This window comes from Podarcis melisellensis (genome assembly GCF_964234715.1).
Source record: "Podarcis melisellensis genome assembly, chromosome: 14".
Lineage (NCBI taxonomy): Eukaryota > Metazoa > Chordata > Lepidosauria > Squamata > Lacertidae > Podarcis > Podarcis melisellensis.
The window spans coordinates 26,795,914-26,816,575 of record NC_138546.1 but is presented as its reverse complement, the minus strand read 5'-3'; the positions used below and the strand labels follow the sequence as shown (position 1 = coordinate 26,816,575).

The window sequence follows — 20,662 nt, the reverse complement described above, 5'->3', positions numbered from 1 at the left end:
GTGCTTCTGTGTAGGGTGGGATGGATTGCTGAATATTGATTGTTGCTTCTTGAATAAATAATTGAAAAGGATTAAAAAAATTGTGGGATAAAAAGATTCATGGCTTTCCCTAAACAATCCTAGAAACTGTGGTTTGAAGTTCAGTAGTACTTGGAGGGCACCTGCTTGGCAAAGGTGGCTTTAGGAGTTAAGAGGATAAATCTGGGAGAGATTGCCTTGTTCCTATTGTCCTGTCCCAACCATCGGGGCTTGGAACCACCATTGCCAGATGCCCAGAGCAGAAGCCTTGTGAATACTTTGATGATTACACAGTGCTGATGTGCTTTTTTGTGCATGAAAGCCTTGGCAGACTTCAATCAATTAATTCTTTTATAGGAGGGAGCAGTCAATTCTGCTACAATATATTAAAATGCAAACTTGGAAATATTTTAATATATTTGTCCTGCTTACGGGATTTCTGGATGCATCTGGGCAACCACTGCTGGCAACGGGAGCTCCAAGTAGATGGACTTTCAGTCCAATCCAGGATGGCTCATGCTTTCTTGGATTCAATTTAAATTAGGGCTGCCATACGTCTGGAATTTCCGGGACGTAGCTGGGATTCAGCCGTCGGAAACAATATCTGGGTGGAAATCGCTGAAATGTCCAGACGTATGGCAACCCATGTTGGAAGTGTATATTTGGGCGAACTTCTTTCAAAATAGCTCCAAAACTTTCTTTTTAAAATTAGATTTTTGGCTCAACAATTTTGGCCAAACAAACGAACAAACTAACTAACTCGACAAATCTGCCCCCAAAAAGGGCTCAACATTAGTGTCTGGATTTTCACTTTCTGATATTTGGCAACCCTATTTAAATGGCACCCTGCTCCATTTCAGCAGTGAAGCATTTGCTGGTATGGAGAGCAGGTGTGAGAAAAGGTCTGATTATTGTATATTTCTGTGCAACTATTAATGGCATGTGAGAACTGCTGGGAAAATAAGGTTGGCAACACCTTAGCCCAGGCCCATCAAGATTCTTTCAACTTCCCTCTACAAAAAGTGTGGAGAACTAAAGGCAGGGTGGGGTAAATGTGGGTTTTGGGGCCACCCCCTCGCTAACTGTTCCACCCATTCCTTTTTTCTGGCTGGTGTCCTTTAAAATGCATTTTGCTTCTCTGAATGGAGGATGGAGAGAGATGTGGGTGCCGGGGGGGGGGGGAGGGGTAGTAGAAGCTTCTGACTTTTGCTTAGCTGGCATGTAGCCACAGTTGCATCTGTTGCTCCAGTTGCTAACCTGCCCATCATGAAATCATAATCCCAAGGCAGGTTGCAACAATCAAAGAAAATGCTGCCTCACTTTGCCTAATGGTAGGGTCATCCCTCACAACACAATAAGGCCTTCCAGGGGGTTGGACTAGATGACTCTCATGGCTCCCTCCAACTGTACAATTCTATTACTTAAAGGGATTTCATTCTAATTGGAGCAGTCAGTCCTATGACCAAAAGCAAGATTTCTGGCAGAGAGAAGCTGTATTTGCAGTACGTAGATCAAAAGCGTAGAAATCTTTTGAGTCTATGCCCTGCATCTGTGACACAAGGTCTCTGCATGCCGGGCTGAACCTTTGAGTGATGGATTTGATGCCTCTCGGGATAATCACCATCAGATTATCCACCCTGGGAGATTAGGGGAAGGGAGGGGAGGGCTATGCACACATTGCAGCGAGGTCATTCTCTTTTTTTTGCAATTTAGATCCAAGATGGTTTGCAGAGAAACACATCCAAGTGCAGTATTTTATAAGAAGCAACAGGATAGATGCAGGATAGTATAGCTCACAACACAGATATGGGGTGTGGTTAATGCCATGTGAACACCACTTCCCAAAGCAACACTGGGCATGGAGAACATAAGAGCCTGATGGATCAGGCCAATGGCCGATCTAGTCCAGCATCTTATTCTCACAGTGGCAAACCAGATGGCTGTGGGAAACCTGCAAGCAGAACTTGAGCACAACAACACTCTCCCCACCTGCAGGTTCCTGCATCTGGTTTTCAAAAGCATTACTCTCTCTGAAGGGTGAGGCAAAGCGTAGCCATCATGGTTGTTAGCCACTGATGACCTTATCCTCTCTGAATTTGTCCAAGCATTTATTAAAGCCATCCAAGTTCGTGGCCATGACTGCCTCCTGCAGGAGCGAGTTACATAGTTTGCACTGTGTGTACTAAACAGGATTGTGTACACAGCCAGAGGAGGAGAATATACACAAATGCTGTGTGTTTCAGGAGGGCGACTTGTGCTCACCATCCCTTCCTCCTGCTGCCACCTCTTTGATGTGATCCAAAGAACTACATGGCGCAACCAGGCCATTCCTCCCATGCATAATGCATGGCATTGCTCTTGCGCAGTTTCCACAGCTGACAGCGGCTCCTGTTGCATGACTTCCAATTAACTATTAATTTTGTTGTTATTGAAACCACGGCAAAACAATTGCACCAAACAGGCCCTGGGTCCAATTAGCAAGATCGCATTACTGACCGTGTCAGCTGGCTCCAGCAAATGACTAGTTCGTGACAATAGGTGGGTCCCCCTGAAAGCCTCGGGAAACAAAGACCGGCGTCTGCAACAAGAAAGCCGGAGGGAGGGCCGTTTCTCAGTGGCAAAGCATTGGCTTTGCATGCAGAAGGTCCTGGGTTCAGTCCCTGGTATTGCTAGATGGGGCTGGAGAGTCCCTAGGCCAAAACTTGGAGTCATTGCCAGTGAGTCTTGACAGTACTGAGCTAGATGGATTCATTGTTTGACTCTGTATAAGGCAGCTTCCTATGTTCCTAGGAGAGGAGGAAGAGGAGCAATGCCACTAGCCAGTGTCTGCAGAAGGAACACCACTGCCTGTTCAAGAGGATATCAAACCTGTCCCCACTACATCTGGCAGGTGCAAAGCGGTGCAGGTGTTTGTTTATACTGTGGTGGTCTCATAAAGCCAGCAAGGACCATTCCAGCATTCATCTGCCAGTTTCCCTTATTCTGACTTCCAAATCTTTTCTGGCACCTTCAAACCTTTAAGACAAATGTCTTTTAGACTTCTGACTGCAGTAGCATATGGTTTAAAATGAGAGACACATTTCCCTTTTTTACTCAAAATGGTTTTAAGTGTTTGAAAGAGTGTGACTAGCCCTTGGAGGAGCCCTCTCCCCCTCCTGTGTTTTTGTGGGAGTCAATGCTCTGGGCGTGTCTGCTGACTGACTGGATGGAAGCAAGCCCAAAGGAGGGGTTTACAGAGAAAAGGCAAGCTTTACACTAATGTTTACACCAACGGATAGGGACACGGGTGGTGCTGTGGGTTAAACCACAGAGCCTAGGACTTGCCGATCAGAAGGTCGGCGGTTCAAATCCCCGCAACGGGGTGTGCTCCTGTTGCTCGGTCCCTGCTCCTGCCAACCTAGCAGTTCGAAAGCACGTCAAAGTGAAAGTAGATAAATAGGTACCGCTCCGGTGGGAAGGTAAACGGTGTTTCCGTGCGCTGCTCTCGTTCGCCAGAAGTGGCTTAGTCATGCTGGCCACATGACCCGGAAGCTGTACACCAGCTCTCTCAGCCAGTAAAGTGAGATGAGCGCCGCAACCCCAGAGTCGGTCACGACTGGACCTAATGGTCAGGGGTCCCTTTATTTTTTCCTTACACCAATGGACAGTTCTAGTTGAGGAAGCCGAATTTACAGAACCGAGGAAGAGAGGAAGCTGCCTTCTAAAGTCAAACCACTAATTCATCTGGCTCAATATTGTCTGTACACTACAATCCACATTGCTGTCCCAACAGATGTTGGCAAAGGCAGTAGCTCTCCAGGCAGGGTTCTGTCCCAGCTCTGTCTGGAGACGTTGGGGATTGTACCCGGGGCTACCTTTTGCATGCGATGAAAGCATGCATTCTCTCCATAAGTTACAAGGTGTAGTGCCTGGCATTAGTGGAAAAAATTGCACAAAAACTTCAGAGTGCTGGGAGGGCAACAAAAATAAAGTTATTGGTGACTGGTTTCATTTTACTACATACTCAAATGAACATCATGTAACCTCTCCTCCACATTGTTAGCCTTTGGAATTCTTAGTACCCCACCCCCAGTCAATCTCTGGTTAAGTTGTGTGTTGTTACAAGCCTTCCTTGTCTTTGGCTTTTGTATTCCATCATTGTGTGATTCCTGTCAAAACCTGCAGGCATCCCTGCAAATACGAAAAACAGTTTAATCTCATGCTTATTGGACCTGCTGTAACCTAGGCTAACAGATTGCTCTCAGCAGAATGCTGGGTTTAGCTGGTTCATATCTGTTTTTATGTCATTTTTGGCACGTATATCTCAATATGCTTGTATCTTGCTTTCCTGTTGTATATGTTTCCAAAAATAAAATAAAAAATATACAAAACCCAGTCAGCCTGGGAGTTATCCTGGATCTTTGCATAAAGAGCACATGAATTATACAGTACTGTAATAGGCTTATTGCAGCAGCAGTTTTCATAGACAACAGCTCACCTCATCAGATACATGTAGTCTTAGTCTAAATAAAGTGCTACAAGATTCTGTATTGGTTTTGCTGCCCAGGTTCATTTTCTTCTATCTGTCCTGAATCTTCCAACATTCAGCTTCATTGGATGTCCATGAATTCTTCTGTGGTGAGAGCGGGAGAAAAGCTTCTCTCTCTCCACTTTCTCCATGCCACGCAAGATTTTATAAACGTCGATCATGCCGCCTCTTGCTTGACTTCTCTCTAAATTAAAAAGTCCGAAATGCTGCAACCTTTCTTCATAGAGAAGTCGCCCCACCCGCTTGGTCATTTTGTTTGCCCTTTTCCACCACATCCTTTTCAAATGAACACTCAGCAATTCGGCTTCCTCGACTAGAACCGTCCATTGGGGCAAACGCAGCGCGGCTCCAAAGGGGGTCCTTTGGGCACCTTGTTTGTTTTCCTCCCCAAAACCAAAACCAAAACTGGGATTCTCCTGGCAGAAATATGGAAACAGTCGAGCTCTGGAGGGCCCTTCCGGAAACGTGGCTCGAAGCAGAGAGGAGAGAAGGGCCAGAGCCATCCACGTGGCTTCCTTTCCCCCTCCTCCCTCCCCCCCACCGTCTCTTCCTCCTTCTTTCTTCCTCCCTCTTAGCCCGGCTATCTGTCCGCGGCCCTGCTTGGCTACGGAACATTTCTCCCCCGGGCGGAGGTTTCCCAGTCCGGCTCCGATTCCAGGGGGACCCGCCTGGCCATTTCCGCTTCCGGGAGCCGAGGCGCAGGGAAGGTGGGAGGGAAGGAGGGAAGCGAAAGCCGGTCCGGCGGCCGCGAAGGGCACCTGCGGCGGCCCGTAGCCGTCTGCGCTCCCTCTCCCGCTGCCATCCTCCGTCGCCGCCAAGACCGGCGCTTGGCGAGCCTTCCGGGGAGCCGCTGCCGCACCGAGAGGCCTCCAGTCCAGCTTCCCGGGCACTTCGCAGAGGCCTTCCGGGGAGCCCGGCTAAGGGAATTGGCACCCCTGGGCCTTCGTCTGTCCCGCTCCCCGGTTTGGGTTTGGGCTTCTACGGGCGGCCGCCGCCTGAGGCAGGGGCTGCGAGCTCCAGCCTTGCCTGGAACTGCTGTGCGTGCGGACCCAGGCAGAGCCCCTCAGCCAGGGTCCCTTTTGAGCAGGAGGGGGCATCGCGGGGGGTCGGCTGAGCCTGCCCCAACCCCAGTGAGCATGGGGTCTGGGGCTCTCAAAGGCAGGCGCTTGGGGGTGGCACAGCTGGCCTGAACAGTGTGCGGTGGTGGCGGGGAACGGCAGGACGACGAGAAGCCCCGGTGCCCCCCTTGACCCCACGGGGGTCGGCCCGCATGCACCTCCCCACTGCGGAGCCACGGAGGCGGAGGAGACGGAGGAGGAAGATCCCGGCTTGGCCCTGGCGCCGGCTGGGGAGATTGGTGGCTGGCGTTGGCGGTCCCGGGAGGAGCAGGCAGCCATGGAGAGCCTGGCGGGCTACGTCTACAAGGCAGCCAGCGAGGGGCGGGTGCTGACCTTGGCAGCCCTGCTCCTGAACCGCTCGGAGAGCGACATCCGCTACTTGCTGGGCTACGTCACCCACCAGGGTGGGCAGCGGTCAACACCTCTCATCATTGCTGCCCGCAATGGACACGCCAAAGTTGTGCGCCTGCTCCTGGAGCACTACCGTGTGCAGACCCAGCAGACTGGCACGGTCCGTTTTGATGGGTATGTACGTACACGTGTGGCACGTGGTCACAGAGGAGGCCTTGGGCTTCTTTCTAACAGGAGAAGATGGGATGGTCCTGTGGATTGATAAATTCAGCCTGGCTGTTGTGGTGCTTCCTTTCACTCAATGGAATATAGTAGGTTACATCATGCCTTCATTTGATTGGCATATGCTGTTTCTATAAATGATCTTCCAAGAATCATAAAAGTGGAAGGAGCCGAAAGCTGCCTGCTGTGAGGCAAGACCTTCCCCTGGATCAATTTACGTAACCCTACCTGTGCTGGACTGTAAATAAAGAACAGGCACAATGCAGAAAGGTACCTGTATAGACCAACACTTGAGATGACTTTACCAACTAATTCCAGATGATGCTTCAGGAGAAGGTGCACACAGATATGTCCTCTCCTGCCAGTCTCTAGCCAGAGCCTGGTCCTTTCTAATTTTTGCCATCGTATTGCAGTTGTGAGGACTAGGAACTCTTCCTTTCTCTCCTACATGCAGCAGTGGTTTGTAGAAAACAGTGTGGGGCACAGTGAAAAATGGGTGGCATGAGTTATCTAGCCTACTGGAAAAGATGCAGCTCATGGAATTGTTCAAAGTCCTGGTTACATTGCTTGGATACATTGACCCCCTTCATGTGTTACTTACACGAGGGACGCTTCACCTATTAAGAGACAGAGGGATCCCACCACTGTCCTGTTATCAGAAGGTGACTTAACACATAGAGCCTCCATGTGAGTAATGCTTGGAGGGAGCTATTGACAAAGAGCCAAGGTAAAATCAGGAATATATTTAAAAAGTGGTTCAAAGGCCTCACATGAAAGATTTCAGATACATTTCAGCTCCATATGTCTTCCAAGGCATGACAGTAATGCCAATTGGGGTCTTAAGATGTATATTAGAATTCTTACTTTTGGAAGTAGTTCTTATTCTTCCCTAAGGCTATTGAGCCAAAGGGCAAGCACAGAGCATTTGAACATGTAAGGATCAACATTTCCCATATGCCTATCTACCTGGTAATGGGGTGTTTTAGCTTTTGCCAAAGGCACTTGATAATTTCTTTCTGTGACATCGCTGAGGAGGTTGCTGGGAGCTGTGGGACACGCCATCAGAGAGGGGAGCAGAGGCTGTACCAAACTTGTCTCTGCAACCACACCTCCTAGCTGTCCGTTGCTCCTGTTGAAATGGACTAGGTATTATGATTGTGTTTCAGTTTCTAGTGAAGTTGACAGGATAGTAATCTGAGCATAGCTCTAAAACTATACAGAAATGTTTTCTTTTGGAGATAATTAAACAGCTGAGAATATTTCTTTTGAAGACAGAAAGCCAACTCTGGGGGTTGTCATATGGGACTACTCATCATCAGATTTGGGATGGGGGAGAAGGACAGCTACTTTCTGCAGCCTACTTATTCTGCTGCCATTCCAGTTATATGAATTAGACTTTTGTGGATAAGTCCCTCCTAACTGAGTTTTGCTGGAGTACCTCATTTGATTATCAGAGATTACACCACAGTGTAAGCCTCCTGAGAGTCTTTGTTAGTCACTTGTTGATCTTAGATAGTTTAAAGAGGCTAGGCCACTGTTGAGTCACTAGGGAGAACTCCAGAATCTCCCTTTTGAAAACAACTGACAGTGCTTGACACTGACATGCAAAGTAGGAGATGGTAAACAAATGGGTGGTAAAAAATATCCCTGTCCCTGCCTGCATAGGAGTCAAAGCAACAGCAACAACAAACATCCAAGGAAGCCATAGCTGTTGTAAAAATCCTCTGTTTCCCAGCCTCAGAATTATTTTGCGTGTTCTGCAGTAAGACTTCCTTCTTTCCTTTGAACTGCCTTTAAAACCAATTGCTTCTTTGTTGTCCCAGCATGTTCTGACAAGAAGCTCCCTCTAAATATAAAAGCTGTAATTGATTTAAACACATTTGTCTGAAAAGTCTTTTGGCCTGGGGTTCTTTATTCAGGCGTGGTGAGATGCAACTGACAGGTTAAAACAGTTTGAAAAATTGCTTAATGCTTTCTCCTGGGGTAGGCAGTGCAGTCCCAAGGCCAAAAGATGTTATCACTTTCCTATTTCTGCAACTGAATGTTTGGTAACTCTCTTTGCCTTCTCTTTACTAATATTTGGAATCACATTTGTCCAAATGTCATGAGGGTTATTCCACAGTATTTGGATACCTGTGACAAACTTTTACTACTAGGTGTATCCAATATGGCAAACACTCGGTGTTCTCTTTAGTATGGCTGCTGAATGCAAATACCACCTCATTAAGTGGTTGTTTTTGTTGTTGTTGTTTTTTAAACTATATTCATTATTTTGGTCTGAGTCCTCCCTGTAGCTGTTAGAAAGCTTGAGGATTGGTTGCCATCAACTGCAGGGTTGAGATGAATCCTGCCTCAGTTACAGATTGGATTCTATACATGTTTTGGAAAATTATGCCCCCTTTGCTAGAAGTTACGCTCTCCTCCAGATTAGAAATTTCATTACGTGTACTTGTCCAACTCTTCTGCCCACATCCAGCCACCCATTGTGAACCTAGCCCTTGCATTCCCTATCATTCTGAAATTCCTCCGCTCACTGACTCTAGACTGTTTTATAGGATATTATTTTGAAGATATTTTTTTTTTAATTGCACCAATTTTAACATCTGGTCTCTTTCTTTCCATAGTTATGTCATCGATGGCGCCACGGCCCTGTGGTGTGCAGCTGGGGCTGGCCACTTTGAAGTCGTCAAGCTCTTGGTGAGCCACGGAGCCAACGTCAACCACACAACCGTGACCAACTCTACTCCGCTTCGCGCTGCATGCTTTGACGGCCGGCTTGACATTGTGAAGTACCTCGTGGAGAACAATGCCAACATCAGCATCGCCAACAAGTATGACAACACTTGCCTTATGATCGCTGCTTACAAGGGCCACGTGGATGTGGTGCGCTACCTTTTAGAGCAGCATGCGGACCCCAATGCCAAAGCACACTGTGGCGCGACAGCATTGCACTTTGCAGCGGAGGCTGGTCACCTGGAGATCGTCCGCGAGTTGGTGAAGTGGAAATCTGCCATGATGGTGAACGGCCACGGAATGACACCTCTGAAAGTGGCTGCCGAGAGCTGCAAGGCCGACGTTGTTGAGCTGCTGCTGGCGCACGCCGACTGCAACCGCAAGAGCCGGATAGAAGCTCTGGAGCTCCTGGGTGCCTCGTTTGCCAACGACCGAGAAAACTACGATATAATGAAGACCTATCACTATTTGTATTTAGCCATGCTGGAGCGGTACAGAGATAGCGAGAACATTATAGAGAAGGAGGTCCTGCCTCAGATAGAAGCCTACGGCAGCCGGACAGAGTGCCGGACTCCTCAAGAGCTGGAATCCATTCGGCAGGACCGGGATGCTCTTCACATGGAGGGCCTCATTGTCCGAGAACGAATTCTGGGCTCCGACAACATTGATGTCTCGCACCCCATCATTTACCGCGGTGCTGTTTACGCAGATAACATGCAGTTTGAGCAGTGCATCAAGCTCTGGCTTCACGCCTTGCGTTTGCGGCAGAAAGGCAATAGGAATACCCACAAGGACCTCCTCCGGTTTGCTCAAGTCTTCTCTCAGATGATACACTTGAACGAGCCGGTGAAAGCCAAGGACATTGAGAGCGTCTTGAGGTGCAGCGTCTTGGAGATAGAGCAAGGGATGGCCCGGGTCAAAAGCTCTCAGGATGCTGAGCTCCACACAGCCATGGACAACTACGAATGCAACATCTTCACCTTCCTGTATTTGGTGTGCATCTCCACCAAGACGCAGTGCAGGGACGAGGAGCAGTCGCGGATCAACAAGCAGATTTACAACTTGATCCACCTGGATCCCAGGACGCGAGACGGCTCTGGCTTGCTGCACCACGCCGTCAACTCTGGCACGCCGGTGGACGACTTCCACACCAACGACGTCTGCAGCTTTCCCAACGCACTGGTCACCAAGCTCCTCTTGGACTGCGGCGCTGACGTCAACGCTGTGGACAACGAAGGGAACACACCGCTGCACGTCATAGTCCAGTACAACAGGCCCATTAGTGACTTCTTGACCTTGCATTCCATCATCATCAGCTTGGTGGAGGCCGGCGCTCATACGGACATGACAAACAAGCAGAAGAAGACCCCTCTCGACAAAAGTACCACCGGCGTGTCGGAAATACTCCTGAAGACTCAGATGAAGCTGAGTCTGAAGTGCCTGGCTGCCCGAGCTGTGCGGGTTTATCACATCAGCTACCACAACCAGATCCCCAAGACACTAGAAGAATTTGTTGAATTCCACTAGCCACGCCAACGGGGTGGTGCTCCTTCCCTTCCCGGAAAGGTCAAACTCTTGTCAATAAAATACTGGGCAGAGCTTTAGAAATCCCTTCTCCTCTCCTTTCTTTTTGGTAGCAGACACACACCAACCAGCCCCCTCGTAAACTGGCTAACATGGCTTTGATTTGCAAAAACCTGTCTTCCGATGGCAGAGCGAACAGGTTTCTTTTCTCTCTCTTAATGAACTGGGGCAGGGTGGAGAGTCAAACTCTAAAATGAGAATGAGTGTAAAATATTTTGATACTACGATGCACACGGGTTTTACCATTGACAGCCAAGAATGCTTTAAGCAGCTACCTGCAAAGAGGTTTTGCGTTTAATTAATTGAGCCAGCATGTTACCTATGCAGCAGTTTGGAAAGTCTTCTTGCGGGAGGGAAGAGGAGGAAGGGAAGAGAAAATGGAGAAGGATCTTATTGCTGGGATTTTATTAAAACATGCAAAGCAATCCAGGGAAATTTACTTCTCACCAGCCTGTTTTTAATGCCTTTCAGTTCCTACCAGAGTCGTCACTAACATTTAGTTTTAATTTCTGCTTGCAATGAGATGAAAATAACCGATTGTTTGGCTACAGAAAAAGGGAAATGCAGGTTGAAATTCAGATGTGTGAATGTGCTTGCCTATCAGTACATAAAATTACTAGTATTTATTTGGTTGTTGTTGAGGGGGGCAAAACAGGCATACCTCCTCAAATTCATTCTCATTTTTGCTGCTTTAAGATAAGTAGCATGCAGAAATAGCTTGCATTATTTGAGTATTGTTTTATGCGTGGTTCCCTGTTCCAGCTTCCCTCTGGTAAGATAAAACGTAAAGTGGTTAAGGCTGGATCTTAATCCCACACCTGAAATGATAACTGCTGCATTTCCTGAAATCTTCCAAGTAGCTGGCAAACAGGTTTTGTTTGAAAAAAATGAGCTTTTTTAAAATTAAAAACAAAAACAAAAAATGTTAGAAACCTGGCAGGGAAGGATCAGGGAAGAATAATTGTGTTGGCAGGACCCTGCCCTGAGAATCAGTTTCTGTCTTTTCAGCCCTCTTCATTATGGAACTCTTCAGAAAAATAGATTCCACACCCACCTGCACACGTCCAAATCATCCTCTCTAAAGGCCATCTTTTAAATCACTCACAGTACCTTGATTGTATGAAGAATGTTTGACCTGTGAAAAGCATCTCTCCTTGGCAGAAAACTTCAGCAGCCCAATGCCATTTTTTTGACAGGTTACTGAAAACACTTCCCATGATTTTAAATTCTACTTTCTAACTGTCAGCTGGGAAAAGAATGTTCTGCAGTCATTTTTTTAAAAAAACGGAACAGAGAGTTCAAATAAAAAGGGGCATTCTGAGCACAGGTATGTGTGTTTGTATTACAAATAAAATCTTGAATGTGAAACTTAACCCTGATGTGTCCTGCTACAAAGTGATTGGTAGCTGCTCTTGTGGGATGTTGGTAAGGAGCAGACCTCTCGTTTTGAAAAGAAGTGGTTTCATGCCATTGCATTTAAATTTTATTGTAGTTTGATTAATGGACAAGTCGCTCAGCTAAGCTCTGACCTTCTGAGCCTTAAACAAATAAGTTGGCCAAATATTGTGGTGTTTGTGTGGATGATTTCATTCTGAACAGTCTGAAGTCCAGGTCATTCTGCATTTCAGCATGTTGTTCATGGGGCTTTGAGGGATGGCCAAATTATATTAATTCCTCCTTGATGAAGTAGGGCAGAGGATGATTTAAAAGTTGCCAAAGCTTCCTCAGCACTTGTTTCCAAAACTCAAAATGCTGCTTTTCTCCCCTGAGAAGGTAAAAAAGAATGGCTGTGTGGTGGTAGTCACTAAAGTGTGAACTCCCAGATTCATGTTGTTGTCTCATTTTAATTTTGGGGTGCAAATAAGAAGCTTAGGGGTCAGTCCAAGCTGCCTCTCTTGATACAGATAATGTTAATGTGGTGAGATGAAATGCCACCAGTTCTCCTGTGAACCTGGTTCTGTGAACTAGCACACAAAGGTTCCTTTTCATAAGATTGATGCTGTATCTTGATTGGCAGCCTAGGAGCTGGACTTTGGCCTCTGCCAACAAAACAGTAGGCATGAGCTCTGTGAAACCTCCAATTCTGACCAAGTCCCTGGTCTTCCAATACTGCATGTTTCAATATTTTACCATATATATATATATATATATATATATATATATATATATATATATTCGTGTGTGTGTGTGTAGTATGCATGCAACATAGAAACAGTAAATAATAACATTGCTACAAAATTGCAACATTAAACCACAGAATCATAGAATTGTAGCATTGGAGGGGACCTTGAGGGTCAGCTAGCCCAACCGTCTGCAGCACAGAATAAAAACGAATTCATAAAGAGATAGGCAGCGTCCAACCTTATAGGTCAGGGAAACCCTGGTTAAAATGCTAGGTCTTTACAAGACGTCTGAAGCAGCTGATGGCTGCTGTTTCATTCATGGCAAAGAGAAAGACCTTCCATAATTACAGGGGCAGTAGTGGAAAATGCCCTTTTTTTGGGTCACTGCCCTATGATGTTCCACAGAGTGGAATTTCCCCATACAATCTAAGTGACATCACAGGTCTCTACAGGGGCAGGTGATCTTTCAGGTTGGCTAGCCTTGAGCTGTTCAAGGCTTTATTTTTTAACAAGATTTTTTTTTAAAAAAAATATCTGCACATCCCCCTTCACAGAGCATAAGCATGCCTGCAGAAGGAGGCAGCCTTACAGATGCTGACAGTGTGGATTATTTCAATGCTACATACTCTACCCACCCTTGTAAGTTCAATTGCTAAAAGGCCTGGGGGAGGGAAGGAGGGATATGGGAGCTTTGTATCCTAATCTGGGCAGCATCTGTCTCTTTGGAATACTCTGGAAAACAAACCATGAAGTCAAACGAGCTCAGTGGGGGAAGCAGAAAGCAAAATTGATGGTCTTTGCCAAGCTGGTCTCCTCCAGATGTTGTGGACTGCAACTCTCATTAGTCACATGGTTCCCCCCTCCCCCCCCAAAAAAAACACTCCCAAGGATGACTGGGTGCTTTGATTTGGAATGTCTCGTAGGGGGTGCATTGGGTTTTAAAAGACAGCTGGTGGTTTCGAGGCAGTGAGCTTGTTGCTAAGAAGATTCAAGTGAGTGAGGGAGGGAAGGAAAGCTGGCATGTTGTTACTAGGAGAAAGAGCACGGAAAGGTTGAGAACCCTTTTAGAATTTTGTACCTGAGCTCTGATCTAGTGGCTGTGGAGCAGTAGTTACATAACGGGGGGTTGGCTTTCCTGAAGGAAACGTTTGCTGGTGAATTGAACCAGACAGACTTCTAGCGCTCTGGGAGATTCCCAGGGTCAAATGTGTCCTGTCTTCTTCCCTTTCTGTGAGAGCAATTTTGCACTGCTAACACTTCAGTTAAGTGTCCTTGCTATGACAACTAAAAATAGCTGCAGCTATGTTAATGTCAGGCTGCTCTAATGCAGCCTTCACCAACCTGGTGTTCTCCATCTGTTTTGGACTACAATTCCTATCAGCCCCAGACAACAAAGTCACGGTGACAGGCTGGTGGGAGCTGTGATCCAAAACACCTAATGAATGTCAGTGTGCATTTGGGTTTTCTCCAACCAAGAGGCAAAATTCCTAGTTCCTTTAAAAAAAAAAAAGTCTTAGACAAATGACTGCATCTAAAACTTTCACTTTAAAAAGTTTTAATTTTCTTTTTACAAAATCCCACAAACCACAATCTACTGCTACAGCATTTTACATAGGTTACTGCATTCGGTGGAACTGATTTCTCATTTTCAGTCATTAATATTCACAATAGCATAAATAATTTTATTATGCAAAAGAAACAAAAAGGGTCAAATTAAAACATTTCCATCGTACAAAAGTATATACACATATAGTACATATTTTCCATGTGTTGCTTTTGGAAATTGCACAACTTGCGGGGAAACACTTCAAACTGGTTTGCTTTAGTCGACTTCAAAAACAAGAAAGGTAAACATTTTCAGAAAAAGTATATACAGCTGAGGATTGAAGGCTTGCATTAAGGTGCTTACAATTGTCGGTATCTGTGTTCAGTGCATTAAAAGAAGGCAATAAAGATCTCTCTCTTCAACTGCTCCATTTAGAGACTGGGAGAGGCACTGCAGAGTGGCGGACGGTCTGGCTCTGAGCTGGGCATGTATCCTGCACCCACCCCTTTGGAATGAATGGGAGTTTCATGTACAGAATAAGTGCCCAGTGCGTTATATCCTGCTTGGGCTCTTCATAAACATTTGGTGTAGAGCATCGGATAAGAATCTAGTAACTTTTTTCATTCATAGATAAACACACGGTGCCCCTTACTTGCGGCAGTCCCTTTCTTCTGACAATTAAGGGAATAGCTAGAGAACATGTGTCCCCACCTGCAAGTTAACTTCTGTTTCATTCAAGTTACCCAGCCTCTTACACGTTTTATGGATAACATGAATGGATCTTGCTTTTTAAAGCATTAACTTGCTACAGAGTCCTCTGGTCCAGAAAGAACCTCCCGTCCTCAAATGCTTTCAAATGCTGCACTATTTTGTAAAGGCAACTCCATTTGTTTCAAAGGCATGCTGTGTTGATATCTCAACTTCTTGAAGACCACCTGTGCAGAATATATCGGTCTGGTTCATTCTCCCATGGCATCTTGAATAAGCAGTTGCTGTAAAAAGAATATGTGAAGACCCATTACAAGTTTGCTGCTGCTGGTATCAATGCAGATCCAGGTTTTCCCCCCCTTTTTTGGTGGGGTGAAAAGCTTTCCCCAGTGAGATATGCTTATGCCATGAACGGATAAAAAGGACTGGAGCTCAGAGGCTTTTAAGATCACTGCAGAGCTATTCTGGCATGGTAGTTGTCTGCCTCGTGGAGCCAAGATTTGTCATTTTTAAGAAAGCGATGGCCACTGAAGGGTCCCTTGTCCCTGTAAATTTATTCTCCTGGCCGTTGCTGCGTAGCTTCCAGTGTCTTAGGCTGAAGGAAGCAATTAAAACCAGTTTGAAGTCCCTTTTTAGCCAGCTGCATCTTGCCCCTTGCAGGTAACACTGAGCAGTTGGGGTTGCTTTCATGAGAAGAGGTGGAAGGGGTGTTGAGGGATCTCATCATTGCAAAGGAAACTTGGCTCTGAGGAGCCAAGTGAGTCACTTAGGGAGATGGAAGCCTCAGTCCAAGTCCTTGGTGTTCTGGTTCTGGGCTGCGTCTCTCTTGCGGTTAGCACTTTTAAAAAAGCCAAGCTGCAGGAAAAGGAAGATAAAGAAAAACCCACCATTAATTTATATGCCTGGCAGTATTGATAGGTCACATGTAGCTGAGGCTCCCTGCCTCATCCAGCTGCATCTCAAACTCAGGACTCGCCTATATTTCTGCTTGACTTGTATTTTGACTGTATCATGTCTCAATTCATTCCCCTGGGTCTGAGAGCTTTTCTTGTAGTTCCGTAGCTGCGCCTTGTGAAAATCCAATTGCACCTGCCAAATCGGGTCTTCTCAGATGTGGGGAAAATCCAAAAGGAGATTTTGCTTAAATGAGTTCAGTATAGCAGGTAAGATCGCATTTTCACGAAGTACAGCTGCAGAAGGATGAGAAAAGCTCTCGGACCTGGGGGAATTGATGGGTACACAATATCAGAATATAGAACAGGCAACAATGAGGACCAGCCCAAACTCACCAATCATTACGTGACATCATGGTACAGTATTAGTTTGTTTATTAAGACATATCCTATCTTAGTGACTTCAGACTGGCTTACAACTGAATAAAGAAATATGCAAATGCATAAAAGGCCAAACATTGAACTAGGAAATGGTGGGTGGGTGGGAAGCAAAAAAGCAGAACAAAACCCAATCAGCTGAGTTTCTGCCTGTTACATGGCTCATATAGCAATCCTAGTTGTTAAACAAGGAAAAGGCCAAATGTTTAGCAGTGTGACTAATTTTCATGGAAATGAATTTATTGCTTTAATGGTAGGAATAGAGAGTAATGATTTTTGTTGATGGATTATTTTAAAAACTCCTATTCTTGTCTTCCCACTGAAAGGGCAGTTGGCAGACAATGACTTCATATATAAAGCTGGTTTTTGTGAGGAACATCTTTCATCCATTGGGGTCCCCATTGCCAGTTTTCAGCCTTCCCCAATCTGGTGCCCTCCAGCTGCTTGTACACTACAACCCCATCAGGCCAAGGGGTGGTTGGAGCAGTGGCAGACTTTGGGGGAGTCTCGGATTTCAGCAGCACCCTGTGTGACACTGTGTGACCATTACACCATAGTTGTGGTGCCCCCATGGCTCAACTCCCAGTGCAACCAAGCTGGTTGCGCTCCCCTAAATGCGCCTCTGGTGGGAGAGGGACTCACCTTCCACAGCGCCAGCACAAGGAGGGCCAGCAGGAGAAGACCACCTAAGGTGCTCCCAATGATGATCCAGATGGGGATTTGGGACTCCTCTACCTTGGAGATTTCAAACATGACCTGCAAGAGGAATACACAACAAGAACACTTGCAACTTTGGGGGGAAAAACCTTCTGAGGGTAAGAGCTGCCTGACAGTGGAATGAATGACCTCAGAAGGTGGTGGACCCTCCTTCATTCGAGGTTTCTAAACAGAGGTTGGACGGCCACTTGTCAGGGATTCTTTAGCTGTGATTCCTGCATTGTAGGGAACTTGCACTAGATTACCCATGGGATCTTTTCCAATGCTATGATTCTACCAACTGGAACCCCCCTCGACTTTTAACCTCCTTTGCATCCAAAAAGGAGCAGGGTGATGGGTGTGATTTGTATGGAATTGAAAAAGAAGAAACAAGTTTGGTTATGTGTGTTTGGGTTCACTGCAGAAGTGTACCCGTGACAAGCACATACTGACATCTCCTGCCAGCAGAGGGCACCAGTGCCCCGCTTTTCAGAAACAAAGAGCATGCCATAATGTTCTTCCACTCTGTGTCGTATATGCATTTATTTATCTCTTCTTCAAGGGCTGCAAGCACAAGTCTATTCAAGAGCATGAGGGGCCCTCATTGGGGCCTAATTCCGAAGGAGAGATGCTGGATGCAAAAGCTGCAGTTTACCCCTGTTGGGTTAAACTGGATTTGCAACTGCTGCTTTCAGATAAGGGCAACATAGCAGGACCCAGTCATTGCTGTTCTGCTCTGAATGGCTAGTGGATCAGGAACTAGCTTCCAGACTGCTGGAATCCAGATGACATTCTGCGGCCCAGTGGCAATTCCAGATATGGGGGTGGGGTGGGGAAGAGACAATTTTAATTGGGACTATGGCTTAGCAGGAAAGGATTAAATGCTTCCTGCCCTCTTGACACAGTTTAAAGGGTAGCAGGAGGAGGCTGATAGAAAGGCAATGCTACTTGGAAAGGGAAGGTTAAAGTGAGAGAGTTAATTGCTAGACAGGAGAGACAAACCCCAGAGAAGGAAATGGCTGGAGCACTCAATACAGGCCAGAACCAGCCCGAAACCCACAGGAAAGCTGCATGATGGGTCATCTGGGGAAATTGCACAGCTGTTTCATTGCTTTTTTTGGTCAGTTTTTCTGAGCTCTGGGTGGGGAAGCAGATGCTGAACAGGGAAAGCACTAGAAGAAGATGTTTTGTCCATGACTATTGGCGCTGTGGGTTAAACCACAGAGCCTAGGACTTGCCGATCATAAGGTTGCCGGTTCGAATCCCCGCGACGGGGTGAGCTCCTGTTGCTCGGTCCCTGCTCCTGCCAACCTAGCAGTTCGAAAGCACGTCAAAGTGCAAGTAGATAAATAGGTACTGCCCCAGGGGAAAGGTAAACGGTGTTTCCGTGCACTGCTCTGGTTCACCAGAAGCGGCTTAGTCATGCTGGCCACATGACCCAGAAGCTGTACGCCTGCTCCCTCGACCAAGAAAGCGAGATGAGCGCCGCAACCCCAGAGTCGGCCATGACTGGACCTAATGGTCAGGGTTCCCCTTTACCTTTACTATTTGCCCTGTAAAAAATGAGTGAACAAAGCATGGCTATTTCACACTATGTGTCTGGTGTAGATGCAACCTGAAATGTTACATTGGTAACTGAAAGCAAAAATTATTTGCCCTTCCCCAATTACCGTCTAAACCCGATGGCAAATTTTGTTGCCATCAAATTAGGAGACAAAATGATCTGAGAGGAGAGAAGAGGCAAGCCAAGAGATGCAGTTCACTTATGGATGAGAAACCGCATCTTTGACTGCAGGCTTCAGGGTTCCTTTGAACTCACTTAGCAGCAATTTCAGAAGCAAGTTTTCCTTCTTCCCAATAAATCCATCACCCCCACGACATACCACACTTCTCCAAACACAAATTCCAGTTCTGGTGCGTACCATTACTTGCCCAAGTTGCTTGTGGCCTCCCAGATCACGAGGGTTCGAACATGTGCTGCAATTCCTGCAAGGCAGCGGGGTTGGACTAGATGTCCCTTTGGTCCCTTCCAACGCTACAATTCTATGAGATCTGATGAGCACCTGTGGTCAAGCTACTCACCTGCCGACTGGGATCGTCCTCTCTGAAGACGAAGGCACTGCGGAACCCTCTCTGCAGGACAGCGTTAATCACAAATCTCAGCGACTTGAATTTCATCTTGAAAAGACAGGGCAAGATAAGAGTCACAAGAGGGGGCTCAGCAGTGGACAGTTCAGCTAGTCGGTTACTCAGCTTGTTTGGGGGGCCTTTTCACTGATCTGACCAAACCAGGGGTTGTGTCATTTGTAAGAGCAGCACTCTTTCCTGCCTGGAATGTTTCAAGTGATACACCAGGGAAAATAACTCTTCTGTGCCGCAGCATCACTCCCTTGATGTCTGCCCTGAGACCTTCAGGTAAAGGGCGGTATACAAATTTAATAAAATAAAATAATAATAATAATCATGTCTGTCCAAAAGCAGCTGGAGACCCAAGTTTGGGAAACCCTGTTTGAAACAGTAGTCCTAAAATTGTTTTTAACTGATAATTTAGTTGTTTTATTCTTTTTGTAAACCACTTTTAGGCTTTTTTAAAAAACAAACAAACAGATAAAAACAATTTATTGAAGGATGTGTATAAAAAAATAAAGACCAGAAAATCAAGCTGGCTGGCTTTATGATGCGTTAAAAATAACACTTTTCTTTAAACCAGGGAGAGTCTCACCCAGCACTCATCTTAGTGAAAAAGAGGTCACAGATGTTCCTGGCTTGACCTAATTCTTTCATTATTTGGTGTAATTAGCAAATGGTGTTGATGTGGCACTGAAGAGGATGACAAATCTTGTTTCCCAGCTACGTAGAGAGGGAGGATTCCATTGGGGACGGGCGGGGAATGACTAGCAGCTGAAAAAGCTGGCGAGAAAAGAGGAAGTTTGAAAACTTCCTCGTGGCCCAACTCCCTGGAGTCAGGGGCTAGTTCGGGATACAGCCCAGCCGCATAAGCACAATAATCTGCCAGCCTTCAATGGGGATAGCACTGGAAGCTACACTGTTTGCTGACTCGCCCTTACAGCTCTCAGTGACTTCATCCACAGATTTCCATGCAAGAGGAAGCTGACTTCTCCATTGGCAGCCAGATTTACACTGCAGTCTATGGATATCACATCAGAATTACTGTAGTTCTGGAAGGAGTAAAAAAGAAAAGAGAAAAGGAGTTAGAAGTGGAGAGGGCCAGAACGAGGCTCATTCCTCCCACATGGAAGTAGGACCAAAAGTTGACTACTGCAGTGGTCTGGGCAGGTGGGTGACCACCACTGGGCATTCTCTCAAATTTGCTGCATCCACAATGAGGTGGTCAGATCCTGCTCATGCTGGATGAAAGGAAGCACTTTTTCTTTTCTTTTAGCTGCACAGTGTTTCTCAACCTGTGGGTCCCCAGATGTTGTTGGACTACATCTCCCATCATTCCTAGCCAGCATGACCAGTGGTCAGGGATGATGGGCATTGTAGTCCAACAACATCTGGGGACCAGCAGGTTGAGAACAGGGCAGATAAAAGGAAGTTCTTCATAGTTAAACTATGGAACTCACTCCCACAGGAGGCAGTGACCAACTTGGAGTCAGGCTTGAGGAATCCTCTCCCTCCCCCGATGGCACCAAGAAGCAGGGAGGAAACAAGGAAGTTCTTACTTATGATTTGTTCACTTA

General features: G+C 46.4%; 2 protein-coding genes and 1 long non-coding RNA gene across 3 annotated transcripts in view; 1 reads left to right on the top strand and 2 right to left on the bottom strand.

Annotated features, from left to right (window-relative positions):
- Window positions 1–3,984: 3,984 nt before the first annotated feature.
- LOC309356692 lies at window positions 3,985–5,093 on the bottom strand. The gene is made up of 2 exons (XR_014162888.1): window positions 4,496–5,093; window positions 3,985–4,188 (listed from the first exon to the last, which is right to left on the bottom strand). It is a non-coding gene; the product is annotated as an uncharacterized lncRNA (long non-coding RNA).
- A 699-nt stretch (window positions 5,094–5,792) lies between these two features.
- On the top strand, window positions 5,793–10,578 carry FEM1B (fem-1 homolog B). Its single transcript, XM_081888285.1, has 2 exons — window positions 5,793–6,189; window positions 8,862–10,578. Exons 1-2 carry the CDS (start codon window positions 5,942–5,944, stop codon window positions 10,495–10,497), a joined length of 1,884 nt encoding a protein of 627 aa, XP_081744411.1. The 5' UTR covers window positions 5,793–5,941; the 3' UTR covers window positions 10,498–10,578.
- A 3,637-nt stretch (window positions 10,579–14,215) lies between these two features.
- Window positions 14,216–20,662, bottom strand: part of ITGA11 (integrin subunit alpha 11) — a 90,035-nt gene continuing 83,588 nt past the window's right edge. Inside the window, exons 27-30 of the mRNA XM_081888419.1 lie at window positions 20,027–20,137; window positions 19,041–19,136; window positions 16,905–17,018; window positions 14,216–15,786 (exon numbers count right to left, since the gene is read on the bottom strand). Coding sequence (XP_081744545.1) covers window positions 15,715–15,786; window positions 16,905–17,018; window positions 19,041–19,136; window positions 20,027–20,137 — 393 coding nt within the window. The 3' untranslated portion in view covers window positions 14,216–15,714. The remainder of the gene's footprint in view (window positions 15,787–16,904; window positions 17,019–19,040; window positions 19,137–20,026; window positions 20,138–20,662) is intronic.

Bases quoted from the DNA above. Each gene is read 5' to 3' on its own strand.
- FEM1B (XM_081888285.1), top strand. From the start codon at position 5,942: ATGGAGAGCCTGGCGGGCTACGTCTACAAGGCAGCCAGCGAGGGGCGG. The intron at 6,190-8,861 runs GTATGTACGTAC...TTCTTTCCATAG, and splicing joins GGCACGGTCCGTTTTGATGG to TTATGTCATCGATGGCGCCA.